This window comes from Haematobia irritans, chromosome 1, assembly GCF_050003625.1.
Source record: "Haematobia irritans isolate KBUSLIRL chromosome 1, ASM5000362v1, whole genome shotgun sequence".
In the NCBI taxonomy this organism is placed as follows: domain Eukaryota; kingdom Metazoa; phylum Arthropoda; class Insecta; order Diptera; family Muscidae; genus Haematobia; species Haematobia irritans.
Genome location: NC_134397.1, coordinates 123,428,203 through 123,443,878, shown reverse-complemented (window position 1 = coordinate 123,443,878; position 15,676 = coordinate 123,428,203). Strand labels below are relative to the sequence as shown.

At 34.5% G+C, this 15,676-nt stretch overlaps 1 protein-coding gene across 1 annotated transcript in view; it reads left to right on the top strand.

The window, feature by feature from the left end:
* Window positions 1–15,676, top strand: part of LOC142241797 (serine/threonine-protein kinase 32A) — a 227,198-nt gene that overhangs the window by 131,808 nt on the left and 79,714 nt on the right. Inside the window, exons 6-7 of the mRNA XM_075313626.1 lie at window positions 8,070–8,158; window positions 12,361–12,398. Coding sequence (XP_075169741.1) covers window positions 8,070–8,158; window positions 12,361–12,398 — 127 coding nt within the window. The remainder of the gene's footprint in view (window positions 1–8,069; window positions 8,159–12,360; window positions 12,399–15,676) is intronic.

The following is a 15,676-nucleotide window of genomic DNA, read 5'->3' as shown; positions in this document are numbered from 1 at the left end:
CCTGGAATAAGGGGGATTGGCTCCATTTTTGTTGGTAACATTTGATTTCGATAAGAAATATCGATATACCGTGTTTGGAGATACTAGATTGATTGTAAATAATTTTTGCCGTAAATTTTCAATTTACGCCCATAGGGTAAATTTTTAATTAAAAATTAATTGATACAATTAACTTTTTAATCAAACTCGGAAGACTAAGTCAGTTAAAACAAGATTGTAGTTTTTTATTTGTAATAAAAAATTAACAATAATTTAAAGGACTCTGATAACACATGAAGAAAAAATTTGAATAAATTAAGCTATGTTTCCTAGAATCAAGTACTCAAAACTCAAGCTCAGCATAAATACCAAAATCATCAGTGTAAAAACAAAATAATTGGAACCCGGCAGGCTTCTTTTTCAGTGTAGTAGTTATGAAATTGTTTTTAAAGTTTATCACAAAATTTATATACTTTTCTCCCAAACAAACTTCTTTAAAGCGAAAAGCAAATAGGAAACGATATTTGTTTGTCTAAAATTTCGTTTTGGAGGTAAGAAATATTTTTTGCGTATACGAGAACTGGTAAATTAGTTTTTCGCAAAAGTTGTTTTTCAAAAAAAAAAAAATATTATAAAGGGTGATTCTTTTGAGGTTAGGATTTTCATGCATTAGTATTTGACAGATCACGTGGGATTTCAGACATGGTGTCAAAGAGAAAGATGCTCAGTATGCTTTGACATTTCATCATGAATAGACTTACTAACGAGCCACAACGTCGAATTTTCAGTGAATGGGCCCAAGAAAAGTTGGCAGAAAATCCGCTTTTTTATCGACAAATTTTGTTCAGCGATGAGGCTCATTTCTGGTTGAATGGCTACGTAAATAAGCAAAATTGCCGCATTTGGAGTGAAGAGCAACCAGAAGCCGTTCAAGAACTGCCCATGCATCCCGAAAAATGCACTGTTTGGTGTGGTTTGTACGCTGGTGGAATCATTGGACCGTATTTTTTCAAAGATGCTGTTGGACGCAACGTTACGGTGAATGGCGATCGCTATCGTTCGATGCTAACAAACTTTTTGTTGCCAAAAATGGAAGAACTGAACTTGGTTGACATGTGGTTTCAACAAGATGGCGCTACATGCCACACAGCTCGCGATTCTATGGCCATTTTGAGGGAAAACTTCGGAGAACAATTCATCTCAAGAAATGGACCGGTAAGTTGGCCACCAAGATCATGCGATTTGACGCCTTTAGACTATTTTTTGTGGGGCTACGTCAAGTCTAAAGTCTACAGAAATAAGCCAGCAACTATTCCAGCTTTGGAAGACAACATTTCCGAAGAAATTCGGGCTATTCCGGCCGAAATGCTCGAAAAAGTTGCCCAAAATTGGACTTTCCGAATGGACCACCTAAGACGCAGCCGCGGTCAACATTTAAATGAAATTATCTTCAAAAAGTAAATGTCATGGACCAATCTAACGTTTCAAATAAAGAACCGATGAGATTTTGCAAATTTTATGCGTTTTTTTTAAAAAAAAAGTTATCAAGCTCTTAACAAATCACCCTTTATTATTGACCTCAAATCAATCGAACCAGAACTAAGACAATTTTGTATCGTAACTTGATATTCACGCGTTAGTCGTGACAATTTTCGGAATTCACGACATTTTCGTATTCCGTGCATACCTCCAACATTAGCACATTTCTTTTCAACAAAAGCAGATTAAAAGTGAACAATCACAGACACTTAGACATTCTCCTCGTTTTTTTTTTTTCTTAAAGACTTTGATGTCATTCTGTCAATGTAATTGTATATTCAACTTAACACCAATTAAGGATTTCATAATTAGTTCCACGAACGATAATTATGTAGACTAGATATTTATAAATACCAGCAGGATTCGAATGTAATTCTCATGAATTCCTTAACATTAAGACGAAAAAATTTGCATAATTATGAACTTTTTTGTTCTGAAGTTTAAATTTATAAAATACAACATCCATTACAGGCTTTCATCCAAAGAATGATCAAAAAAAAAACATGAGTTCATGGATATACGAGTATTGACATTGTTCGTCCCTCAGTCGCCTACAATCATCGTACACTAAAAAAAGTGAAGGAAAGAAAATGTAGGTTAATTTTAGAAATTTTTAACTAAACTATACTACAAACGCGGATATGGTAAAAATGGGTGAACATTTTTCAATAAACTTAAGAAATTTTATCGTACGAGGTTTGCCTTTTTCGGGATTGGACAAATTGCTTTATTGTTTTTCAAAAAAATACCTCATCTTTTATACACTTTTGCAGGTGTCGAAAAAATTGACCTCTCATTTTATTTTTTTACCTTCTGGAGGTCGGTGCCAATTGAGGACAATATGGCGGATGACCCTGTGAGAGATCGCATTGTCGTGGTCTTCGGCATTAGGTTTCCTGATTTCTTGATACGATTGCGACATGCCAGTTTTTCCGAAAACATAGGCGATTTGCTTAGAAGTACTTCGTGCACTGACTTCAAATATTTCCAAAAATCAAAATTCTAAAAAAAATGAATGTTTTATACGGAAAACTAGAAAATTGAAGTTTTTATGAAAAATTTATTTTGGCCATATCTCCTAAACTAAGCGTCCAAGAGCTTTAATTCGTGATTACCCCCAAAAAAAATTAAATTTGTTTACACGCAAAGAAAAAAAAAAACGTTTGGAAAACGTGTACCGAAAACGTTTTTCTTTTGTTAGAGTTTTTTGAATTGCTTCGAAAAGTATACACTTTTATCACCAAAAAAATTCGTTTGTTACAAAATTTTTATTTTTTTCAATAAAAAAAGGTATTTTTGAACCAACAACACAGTCCATTTCATTTATATAAAACACTGTTCGTTTCTAAATTTAGGTCTTTAATAAGACACATTTTACAGTTCATAGTAAAAATTTAATATAGTAGAATGTAATGTTGAACATTTTTTCGGAATCCTTCGACCATATCTGGAATATATGTAAAAAAACAAAAAAACTTTGGTCGAAGCAGGGATCGAACCCACGACCCTTGCCATGCAAGCCGGACGTAGCAACCACTGCTCCACGGTCCCAACTAAATGTATTTTTTTGTTAAATAAACTTTGTTTAATCGGCTCGTGGGCGCCGCAAGCTATGCTATATAAATATAACTTATATGGGTAATTGTCTATTGATGACAATAACGGCTACGTAGCTCAGAGGATAGTGTGTTGGCTTATAAATTGCATGGTCCGCGGTTCGATTCTCCGTCCAGGCGAAAGGTAAAAAAGATTTTAAATTTATAAAATCGTATAATTTCTTCTACATTGTATTACAGAAAAAGGTGCTAATAACTAAAAAAATTCGTGGAAGTGAGAAAGATGTGAGCTAGAAAAAAATTTTTTTGAGGTAGTCTTTATGAAATTGTTTTTACATCCTGGAAAAGAATAAACGTTTATCACAAAAAGTATATACTTTTCTTCCAAATACACTTCCTTTCAACGAAAAGCAAATGAGAAACAAACTTTGTTTGTCTAAAATTTCGTTTGGGAGGAAAGAATTATTTTTTTGAGTGTAAATGTGATACATTTTACGATTTGGTGCCACTTTCTAATAATGTGTGCCACTTTTTAAAAAGTTTAAATTTTATGGATAGTTATCACCATAAAGGGATGTTTTATTCAGAATATTGAATATTGTGCGCCAACGATAAATCTTAGAAGAAAATGAAGTTTTTACATGAAGAACTTTTTTTGTCCATATCTCCTAAACTAATTTATATGAAAAAATTCTATTGGCCATATATCCTAAAGGGTGATACGGTCAAAATTCGTGACAAAAAATAGAAAATTCACACAAATCCTAAAAAACTTGCAATTTTTATATGAAAAAATTCTGTTAGCCATATATCCTAAAGGGTGATACGGTCAAAATTTGGTCAAGGGAAAACGCGTGTAAATCGGTGAAATCGTTTATTTAAAAAATCAAATTAAATTTCTTTTTCAAGTTCAATTAGTATAAAATTCAGGCAACATATTCAGTTAGGCTTTTGCCTTTCCAAATCCGAATTGCCGGGCCTCACGCTTGACACCTGCCATCAGATTTTGTACAGCCACCTTGTCCACCTTCTTCGCCGCAGAAAGCTAGTTTGCCTTGAACTGCTGCTCGTCCTTAGCAGTTTTTTGGTCTTCTTTAGGTTCCGCTTGACAATAGCCCAGTATTTCTCAATTGGGCGGAGCTCTGGCGTGTTGGGAGGGTCTTGTCCTTGGGAACCACCAGCACGTTGTTGGCGGCGTACTACTCCATGGCCTTTTTACCGTAATGGCAAGATGCCAAATCCGGCCAGAACAGTACGGAACAACCGTGTTTCTTCAGGAAAGGCAGCAGACGTTTATTCAAACACTCTTTCACGTAAATTTCTTGGTTGACAGTCCCGGAAGCTATGAAAATGCTGCTTTTCAAGCCACAGGTACAGATGGCTTGCCAAACCAGATATTTCTTTGCGAACTTTGACAGTTTTATGTGCTTGAAAATATCTGCTACCTTTCCCCTTCGTTTTGCCGTATAAAACTCCTGTCCCGGAAGCTGCTTGTAGTCGGCTTTGACGTAGGTTTCGTCGTCCATTACCACGCAGTCAAACTTCGTCAGCATCGTCGTGTACAGCCTCCGGGTATTTTGTTTATCATCGCGATTTGGAGTCACTACCTTCTTGTAAGTCGATAGTCCGGCTCGTTTTTTTGGCTCGATGCACGGTTGTAGACGATACACCCAGCTTATTTGCGGCATCTCGGAGAGAGAGGTTAGGGTTTCGCTTGAAACTACCGGCAACTCTCTTTGTCGTCTCAGCGGCTTCCGGTTTTCGATTTCCCCCCGATCCAGACTTCCTGGCTCTCGACAAACGTTCCCCAAACACTTTAATTACATTTGTAACGGTTGATTTGGCAACTTTTAGCGATGTTGCCAGCTTTGCGTGCGAGTAGCTCGGATTTTCGCGATGCGCGAGCAAAATTTTGATATGCTGCTCTTCTTGCTTGGACGGCATTTTGACAACTGAAGAGTGAATTCCAAAATCAAAATAGGAGCAATATTCTACACACACACCTTCAAAATGAGGGGTGTTCAGGTTTTTAAAATGCAAAATTGAAAGAAATAAATCAAGTTTATATTGACCAAATTTTGACCGTATCACCCTTTAGATTGATTGTAACCTTTTTTTCGACAACATTGAAATAATTTGTACCATTTTATTAATTCGTACTCTGTTTTGAACCCATTTGAAACAAAAAAAAGTTAAAATTACCCATTAAAAATATGAAAAATTGAATTAAAATGTAGTTAAAAAACATCTTTGGGGAACATTTTTTGATGTTCTTTTAAAGTTGTGCCTTTGGAACAACTTCCAAATTGTTTTGCTGGAATGTTGTGTTAGTCTTGTTGATATCAATATCAAAACCTTTATTGTAAACATTTCTATGAGTGAAAATAGAAAAATAGTTTGACTCTACCACCAACGTGTAATGGTACTCATATATTGCTCCAATGATGTTTATGATTAGCATTGCATGTTTGCAGGTACTCCTATCGTCTTATTGTTTATTTTCCAAATATGCACTTTTGACCCAGTTTTTATGATTGTTTAGCTGCAATCAAATTTTTAATCTTTTATAAAATGTTAAGGTACACATGCAAACAAATTTAGCTTTCGACCGGACTGAATCTCTAATATCCACCACCATGAATCAAATATTATAGTTGCCTTTGAAAACAAATATTTGCAAATATAGATCAATTTAAATGGTACTCTTCCCGACGTTTAATTTAAAGTTTCTACATTCGGAGGCTAGACTCAAAAAAAGTGACCCCAAAATATTTCACTAAAGCCGATTCAATTCTATTTTAGTTCGTGGAATTATTGGTTAAATTATCAGATGGAAAAATTATTCATAAATGAAGCATAAAAATTAACTAAATTTGTGTTCCATCCAAATAGTTCAGAATATTTTAAAATTTGTAAATTTTATGAATAATTCGCCCATCTTGAACTTCGTATGGCACTAAATACATTTTTCAAATTTTGAACTCCAATTTTTTCCTTCAAATTGCGAAATACGCTATTTTGTGAACCTAAAATGCTTATAGATTTCGAATTTAAGGCATGAAAATTGCGGGGTCTAGAAGCCCGTGAAGTCAGATCGGTAGATTGTACACGGATGAAAAAGGCTGTTTTTCATATGTTTGGCTATAAACATTATATGTTTGGAACACAAATTTTTAAACACAATATTTTTGAGTGCAAGCATATAATGTTCATAAACTAGCATAACATGTTTGGGACATATATGTTAATATGTTAGAACATATTATGTTTGGGACATAAAATGTTTGTAAATATAATATGCTTGGATGCAAACATATAATAATTTAGAAATAGCCTATAAACATATATGTGTTTAGTAGCTTGGAGCGCTATTTAACAGGCAGCGATATTAAATTAAGTTGGTGGTTGTTGCTTGTTATTACAAAATTAACATTTTATTTTTCCTTGGGCAATTGATCAGCTACTTCTTTGATCCTTACAAACTGTGTGGTCCGCTGTTCGAATCCCCGTCCGGCAAAAGGTAAAATTAAAATAAAAAAAAATCATACAATTGAATAATTTCTTCTACAATGTTTGTATTACAGAAAAAGGTGCTAAGACCTAAAAAATCTCGTGGAAGTGAGAAAGATGTGGGGGAATATACAATTGGGCAGAAACAAAATTTTGAGCATTCAGGTCGAAAACCTATGTTGTTAGCACCTATATTACCTGTTTATTTTCATAATTCGTTATGATTGTAAATATATAAATAAATAAATAAAATTTTGAGCACAATATTGTTTGGGAGAAATTTTTTTAAGCATATAATATTTTTGGGTGCAAAATGCTTCCAAACATATTATATGTTCACATAATAACATATTGTTTTTTGGAAGACAACATTATTGAATTTGGATGCAAAAATACAAAATGTTTGGAACTTAGACTACCCAAACATATATTGTTTAGACTAATATGCTTTCAAACATATTATATATTGGAAGATATCAAACATATAAATGTTTGGGCAATACCCAAAAATGTATATGCTTGAAGCAAAATATGTTTGGGAGTATATGTTACAGAAGCGATTTTTTGTGAGCGTGTACCTAATGGAGACCATACCAAAATATGGATGTACACGATTTTCTTCACATCTATTTGTGAAGCTAAAATATCTCTAGATTTCCTATCTGCTTAACCGGATAAAATTATGTTGTCAAGACCACCAGGAAGTTATTTCGGGAGATAGAACCATATGAGGTCTATATAACAACCTGAATCGAACACACAATATTCGGCACACTTATTTATGGACCTCAAATACCTCTAGATTTCCACTTTCAGGCAAATCGGGTACAAACTGAAGTCCGAGAAATAATATAATTATATATAATATAAGATTGGTCTATATTGGGGCTATACCAAAACATGGATCGTTACACAACATGTTCGGCACACCTATTAGTTGACCTTCAAAACCTCTAGATTTTCAATCTCAGGCATAGACGCTGAAGAAGTAAAATCGGGAGATCGATCTATATGGAGGCTATATAAAAACCTGAACCAGTAAACACCGTAGTCAATACACCTATTACTGGACCTCGAGATTTTTAATTTCAGGCAAATCGAATAAAAATTGCGATATCTCAAAACCGCGGTGTCGGTTAACATAGCTGCTATATCAAAACCTGGACAGATGTAGCCCGTCTTCGAACTTGACTTGCGTGCAGACAAAACACGAATCTGTGGCAAATTTGATTTAAAAGTTTTGCCTTGAAAACAGCTTCCAAAATTTTTTCAGGCAAAATAATAATTAACAAATTCGTTAAATATATAAATTATCTCCTTGATTCCATTTAAAATCTGCCCAGTTTTATTTTATTTTTTTCAGTGCCTTTATAAGTAGAAAGCCAATAGCATACACATTTAACCAATTTTTAAATCCTTGTTGAATTGCGTGTAACATAAAAACATTTTTTTCTTTTGCATTTCCTCCCTCTTTTCACAAAACAGGTGGAATTCTCTGAGGAATCGGTTGCCTTACTTGTATGTGAGCTAGGAAGTGCTTTAGACTATCTGCAAAAACAACGTGTCGTTCACAGGTGAGTAGATTTGCATTACTGTGAAAAAAATTCAACAAATAATGTAGGAAGAGAACAATTCCCAACTGATACATTATCATCGATTAATTTCTAGGAAACCTAAACATTTATTAAACGGCAGGGTAAAGCAAAAACAGCAATTAAGACTAGATGTGTATATCCACTTAATTTATATGCATACAAATATTTGGCTTTTATGGATTAATGCATTTGCATTTCAACGATAAACTCGATGCAAAATCAAAGCTAAAAAACGACTATTTTTTCGTTTGAGGTACTTTTTTGTGCGGAATTTGTATGAGACGCCAATAGTCTATTAGTAGATTGTCCTGATTTCTCTCATATATGGTTTGTAGTTGATTCAATACCATGGCGTAATTTGCAATACAAATTGTAATGTTCATATCCGACTAACCGACTGAGAATATTTTTGACTTTTGATTTTTGAAAAAACACTAATGGTGATTTCGGTTGGTAAAAAATATGTTGCATATTTTACACCTTACCCCCATAAATCAAAAATTTTTGTTCGATTGGAAAATTCAGTGCAACCTACCCAAAATGTGCACGTTCGATTGACGAGGTGTTACCCATCGCAAGATCAAAAGTGCAACCCATTTTACACCGTAGCTGATCTACGGTGCAGATGGTTACACTTGCAATCAGATGTTGAAGACGCTTTTATTCTTCGACCTAAATAATAGCGTTGTTGTAAATACAAATTCTTCTTATTCTTATTCAACCGTCGAACGGAACGGACGTGTTTTTTAATAGCGGATAAAATCATCGTAATAAGTACCTACTACGAATTTCAAGTGTGGTGGGATATTAGGCCACCATGCAGAGAAATTCAAAGACATCCACTGGGTTGCTAACTTCAGGGCCCAGTGGACGAGTATCGACTGGAGTTATAGATTTGGGCAATGACCAAGAGTTAGGCCCAATTAGTCGACCTGTAGACGGGTCGACAGGTGGCGACAATTTGACAAGTCGGACCTTTTCCAAGGTAACGGCATCAAACGGAGGTAATCCCTCACGAAAGAGATTCAAAGAACGCAGAAATGCTTTGTTTATCCTAAAGAAATTAGGATCAGTCGACCCAAGCACGTTGTCGGCTAAACAAAGCGATTCCTTAAAATGGGCTCAAGGAATTCTTGAGGCTGGAAAAAGGGAACGATCACCGGATGAGCTGCCATCCTCCAAAAGGGATCAACGATCGTTTGCCTCAGTTGCTAAAGACAGCCTTGTGATGGCTATCATAAATAAAGGAGCATTGGACGGTATGGTTCCAAAGCACAAATGGGGGGAAATTGAGAATGCTTTGTCTGGCGTCTACTCACAGGTGCTGGAAAAGTTTCCCGGCCCAGATCCTCGACACCAAGAGGCTGGTTGGTATCAAGGACGATTTAAGCTAGTCGCATTTGAGGACCAGAGGTCTATAGAATGTTTTAAAGCTGCTCTGATACTAATTGGTGAAGTTTGGGAAGGAGCTGCTCTAGAGTTAGTCGAGAAGAAAGACATACCGGCTAGACCAAGAGCACATGCGTGGATACCTGCAAACCCTCCTGACCCTGAATCTATTTTAAATAGACTGAAACAATGCAATCCAGATCTTCCAACAGCTGATTGGAAGGTTGGCCGTTTGGATGAAGTGGATGGGCCAAGACGGCATGCAGTGTTTATATTGAACACTCAGTCTTTGCCACATCTAGCAAAGTCCCAGGGCCGTGTATGTTATGGCTTTCATTATATCCAAATGAAGGTGTATAAAAACGATCAGCTAAAGGATTCAGAAATGGACAAGCCTCTGTCTGAATCAGAAGTAAGCGGATCCTCTTGCGAAGTCGAGGGGGATACCAAGACATTTGAAGACATGGATAGATACCGTATGCGTGAGGAGGCTTCTACTGCCTCAGAACTCACCAAAGTTGAACCTATGGTTATTGCGAGAGTCACCGATATCTCTGAAGAGGACATTCTTGATGACTCGATTGAAGCGGCTGATGTGACGGTTGTTGAAAATCTCGATGGTCCTACGGATCCTCCAGATAAATCTTCATCATTGTAAGGCTGCATGTGCTGCCTTAAAAGTTCTCCTGATGAAAGGGGGCATAGATATAGTTCTTATTCAAGAACCATATGTTTATAAAAACAAAATATGTGAATTAAGTACTCCGGGGTTCAAACTATTGCAGTATAGTGGTAATGATGTAAATCGAGCCTGTATAATTGCTAAAAACGAGCTCAACTTGTTTCTGCTTCCTTCAATGTGCAATACAGACACTGTCGTTGCCAGTTTAGAAATAGCCAAATGCAAATATTGGGTATCTTCGGTCTACATGGGACATGACAGGGAGATGCCTCCATATGCCGTTAAGACCTTAGTGGAGGAGTCACGTGAGCCTGAATCTTAATCGGGCTGCCACTTTAACCTAACCTAACCTAAATACAAAAGAAAGTGTGTGACGCGTGTATTGTGGTTGCTTTTCAATTTCTTCAACACACCTGATTAATTTACCAAGAAGAAGCACATCAATTGTTTAGTGCCGCGACAACAAAATCCGATATTAAATATTTGTAATATAATAGCCAAATGCAAAAATCAAATGCGTTTTTTTTTTGCCGACACCATTGTAGATGCGCTATTGGAGAGTATTTCTTCTGAATACGATGGAGAAGTTACAACATCATTGCTTGGACGAAATGACCAACGGCGAGTTAAAAACTTTGTTGAGGATGTAATTAATTTATACTCTGAAGTAGAAGTAAGATCATTAAAAATATATAAAATCAAAAGTTTTAAAAATGTCCCTTAGTTCAAGAAAAATTTGAGTGTTAGTCGAGATTCCAATAATCGTTGTTAATAATAATCGAAATATTTCCGCCAAATTTCTTTTGTTTTGATTTTATATCAGTGTTGCACCTTTTTTGTTCGATTTCACACATAAACGATGTTGTCATTGCAAGGTGTTTCGGCAACACTATGGTAACACCATAAAATGTTGTACCATTTGTGTGCAACACTTTTTTCCCCAAACGAAATCACCATAATAGTTATTTAACGAAAAATTCGATATTGATATAAATACTCCTATTTTAAAAGTTATACATATGTACAGATATACGGTGAATGATTATTAATGTGTAAAATTACGCAGTATAGCCATAACTCAAAATTTTAATAAAATCAATTTTAAAATTTAATAAAATAAAACTCGGAAAAGTCGATTTCTCTCCATGCAAAACCATGTTCGTTGGGGACAACGGATACCATGAACATAGATTTGTTTGCCTTTAACTTGACCACACTGAAAATAATTCCGAAGTTAAACTAACGCAAAAGACAATTTTCGTACGATTCCCAAAAATAGTAAGAATGAACTACTGTTTGGTTAAAATGGTAATGGTTTGGCGCCAATGCTTTTTTCTTTACTTTTAGTTCATTTTTCTTCTATGAGAGGGTGTAAATTCGTGAAATGCAGTTTAAAAGTACACCGGAGCATTTTCCTGGTCTTAACAACATTTTGTGAAATTTTTATATTGCGGAGTACAATTTAGCTCAATTTTCGAAAGAGGTAGTTCATTCATACAATAAAACAGTTAACTTTTTTTCTGTACAATAAAATGGAGATGTCAGGTTTTATTCGATGAAGTTTTTGTCTCTACACAGAAAAAAGTAAACTACATCATGGGTACGATCTCGTGCGCAAATTTAACTAAATTGTATTCCAAATTTTGAGATTCTTTAAATTGACGAAAATTTTCCGACTTTTTTGGATTTTTAATTACCATTTACGAAATGCATATTTCTCGAAAAGAAAAATTAACTAAAAATAAAGAAAAAATCTTAAGCGCCATTCCCATTTTAACAACGCTGTAGTTCATTCTTATTATTTTTGAGAACTGTACGAAAAACTCCTTCTGTTTTAGTTAGAATTGAACTAATTTATATGCAATTGAAATTTTACTGCCATTTAGTTCATAAAGTTTTTAAAACATACTTGGAATAAAGAAAAAATCGTTGGGCTGGGGAAAATTTCTTACAAAATTTTAAAAATAAATTATAACAAAATAAAATGTTTGCAATAAATATTAGTTCATGTAAGCATCAGCTTTACAATAGACTTTTTTTCTGTGTATAATCAAACAAAATTTTGTTCATAAAATAATTTATTTTGGTTTTATTTATTATTTATTTTCAGGGATGTCAAACCGGATAACATACTTTTAGATGGTGCTGGTAAGTAACAGTGAATTTATAATAAATAAAGCTTTGTTTACGCACAACTGCTTTTAGTTAATTGTTTCTTCTATTAGAGGGTGTAATTTCGTGAACATCAGTTAAAAAGTACAACAAGGCTTTGTGGATCTCTCACAATGAGGAGTATAATTTAGTTCAATTTTCGCACGAGTTATGCTTTGGTCACACTAGGGAAATATTTGACATAAATCAAAACAGAATCCGTCGCCACAGCCAAACCAACAGACATTTTTAGCTGATATTGTATATAGGTTAGGTTAAAGTGGCAGCCCGATTAAGATTCAGGCTCACTTAGACTATTCAGTCCATTGTGATATTGTATATATCATGGTAGGATTATTTTTCATAAACCGTATCCAGATATTTGGAAAATGGTTCTGGAAAACTGTTTGACACTCATGCCAAGTGTGACCATAGCCTTAGTTTTTTCGGTGTGTGCTCAAAAATAGCGAAGCTCTATTGCATCTGTATATTTTGAAAATTTCTGGTATAGTGGTCTAATAAGCTATCATGCAATTGTAATCAGTGTTACCGTTGGAAATTTTGGAAAAGTCGCAAAAAAGTCGCATACTCAAAAAAAGGTCGCACAGAAAAGTAGCATAATGATAAAAAAAAAGTCGCATACATTTGTGAAGTATTTTTATTACAAAAAATCTTCTATAAATCAACACAAAAACAATAAAGGAACACTCCCTTTAACATAAAGAGATATTTGAGCAACTTATTGTATCATAAAATCCAGTAAAACGTAAACTTGCAATAAATAAAAAATGGATTTTTTTCTCCTTCCTAAAATTAGCAGAAATGTACGAGAACGCCATCAAGTGCCAATTTACTATCAGCCAATTAAAAGCATTTAAATCAATTAAAAAAAAAAACAAAAATATTAATTTTTTTGTAATACATTGTGAAATATATTGCACGTATTATTTGTTTATAGCTAACTCTTGCAAGATTTTACTGGGAAAAAAATTCCTAGCAAAAACTTGCAACTTATCTATTCCTCAAATTTCAAATTTGATCTCACTCTGGCTCTCTTTTGCTGGATTTTTGGAGTAAACGAAAGACTCCAGTAAAAATTTGTGATAATTATCAAAAATTAGTGGGTACTCGAACGGAGCTAGTGTAGCTAGGTATCGTGGGTTAGGTGTCCATTGTGATACTATACGTGATTTACTTCTCTCTTAGTTATGAGTGCTTCTATGTTTAGCTCAATGACAACTTGTCATTGAAAAGTGAACTCTTTTTTATAGCCGAGTTCTGGCGTCTCACATTGTGGAGGAGACGATTTGAAACATTCAGCATCCACCGTAGAAACACATTTTGCTCTTTGGTCGCAACTGGATTTGAATCCATGACCCTTTGTATACAAGGCGGGCCATTGCGGTGGCGTAAGGCGCACGGCGATGAATTCCCACTTATAAAAATTGCTTAAAATTTAAGATCTTCCCTTTTGTGCCACTTTAGTCGCATGCGTGCGACTAAAGTCGCACATTTTACATATTTTAAAAAAGTCGCACAAAAAGTCGCATGACGTCAAAAAGGTTGCAAAATGCGACTAAAGTCGCACAACGGTAACACTGATTGTAATCTTATATTTGCAAATAAGATTTTTTGTAGGAAAATGACTTCAACATTTTGTACTGAAGGAAATTGTAATTGAGAATAATACGTTTTGGAGAAGACTAGATGAAGGAAACTCGCATACCCAAGGTTTATATTTTTTGAGTTTATTACCTGAAGCGTATAACAAGGCAGCACTCGGTTTGTTGTTCGGGTTAAACAGTCCTCCATATGCAAGGAAAAAATAAACATGTATACGCAAAGAAGGAACATGATCACCCCAAACACGTGTCAAGAGCAAAATGTTATATTTTGATGGTGAACATGGAACAATTTTGTCGAGCTTAATTACAAAACTAGAAGAATTAAGGATTTGAACAAAAGATCGATTACCAAAAGGTTAGGTTAGGTTATGTGGCAGCCCGATGTATCAGGCTCACTTAGACTATTCTGTCCACTGTGATACCACAGTGGTGAACTTCTCTCTTATCACTGAGTGCTGCCCGATTCCATGTTAAGCTCAATGACAAGGGACCTCATTTTTATAGCCCAGTCCGAACGTCGTTCCACATTCCAGTGAAACCACTTAGAGAAGCTTTGAAACCCTCAGAAATGTCACCAGCATTACTGAGGTGGGATAATCCACCGCTGAAAAACTTTTTGGTGTTCGGTAGAAGCAGGAACCGGCTCCCTAATCGGCGATTTCCAAAAAAAAAACAACAACAACTGAAGAAAAAATAATCTTTAAAATAATTTAGATATTGAATCTTTCGACTAAGGATAAAAAAAGTTTCAAGAATAGGCAAATACTTATTTTGAGGATTTTGCACCTTTGGCGTAAAGTTTTTTAGAAATTAAAAAAACATTTTTCGCTTTGGAGTATTTCTTATAATTTGGATTTTTAAGCTGACATTTATTTTTCTATGAATACCTTTGTGTATATATTGCAAAATGAAAGAAAATTCAATAAATGAGATTTGTATCCTTATTTTAATTTTATAGAGCCTAGATTTAAAGTTTCTTAAAAATGTCTTTATTTACTTTAACTTGGAATAAAAACCAAAATTCCTAAGGGAAGATCAAGATCTTTGAATTCAACTTTTGTTTGAGTGTAGAATTGAAGTTGAACTTATATAAAAATGTCAAATTTTTCGAAAATATATATTATATGCAAAATGGTAAATAAAGAATATATGCTTATCACATTTTTTTCAAAAAAAAAATTAAATGTTTTTATTTTTAAAAATAGTGGTTGTATCTTAAAAAATACATTGCGAATTAAACTAATGGTGATTTCGTTTGGGAAAAAAGTGCATACAAATGGTACAAAATTTTATGGTGTTACCACAGTGTCGCCGAAACCCCTTGCATTGACAACATCGTTTGCGTGTGAAAATGAACAAAAAAGGTGCAACACTGATATAAAATCAAAACAAAAGAAATTTGGCGGAAATATTTCGATTATTATTAACAACTATTATTGGAATCGCGACTAACAAGCAAATTTTTCTGAACTAAACTTTTGATTTTATATATTTTTAATGATCTTACTTCTACTTCAGAGTACAAATTAATTACATCCTCAACGAAGTTTTTAACTCGCCGTTGGTCATTTCGTCCAAGCACTGATGTTGTAAGTTCTTCATCGTCGTCAGAAGAACTACTCTCCAATAGCGCATCTACAATGGTGTTGG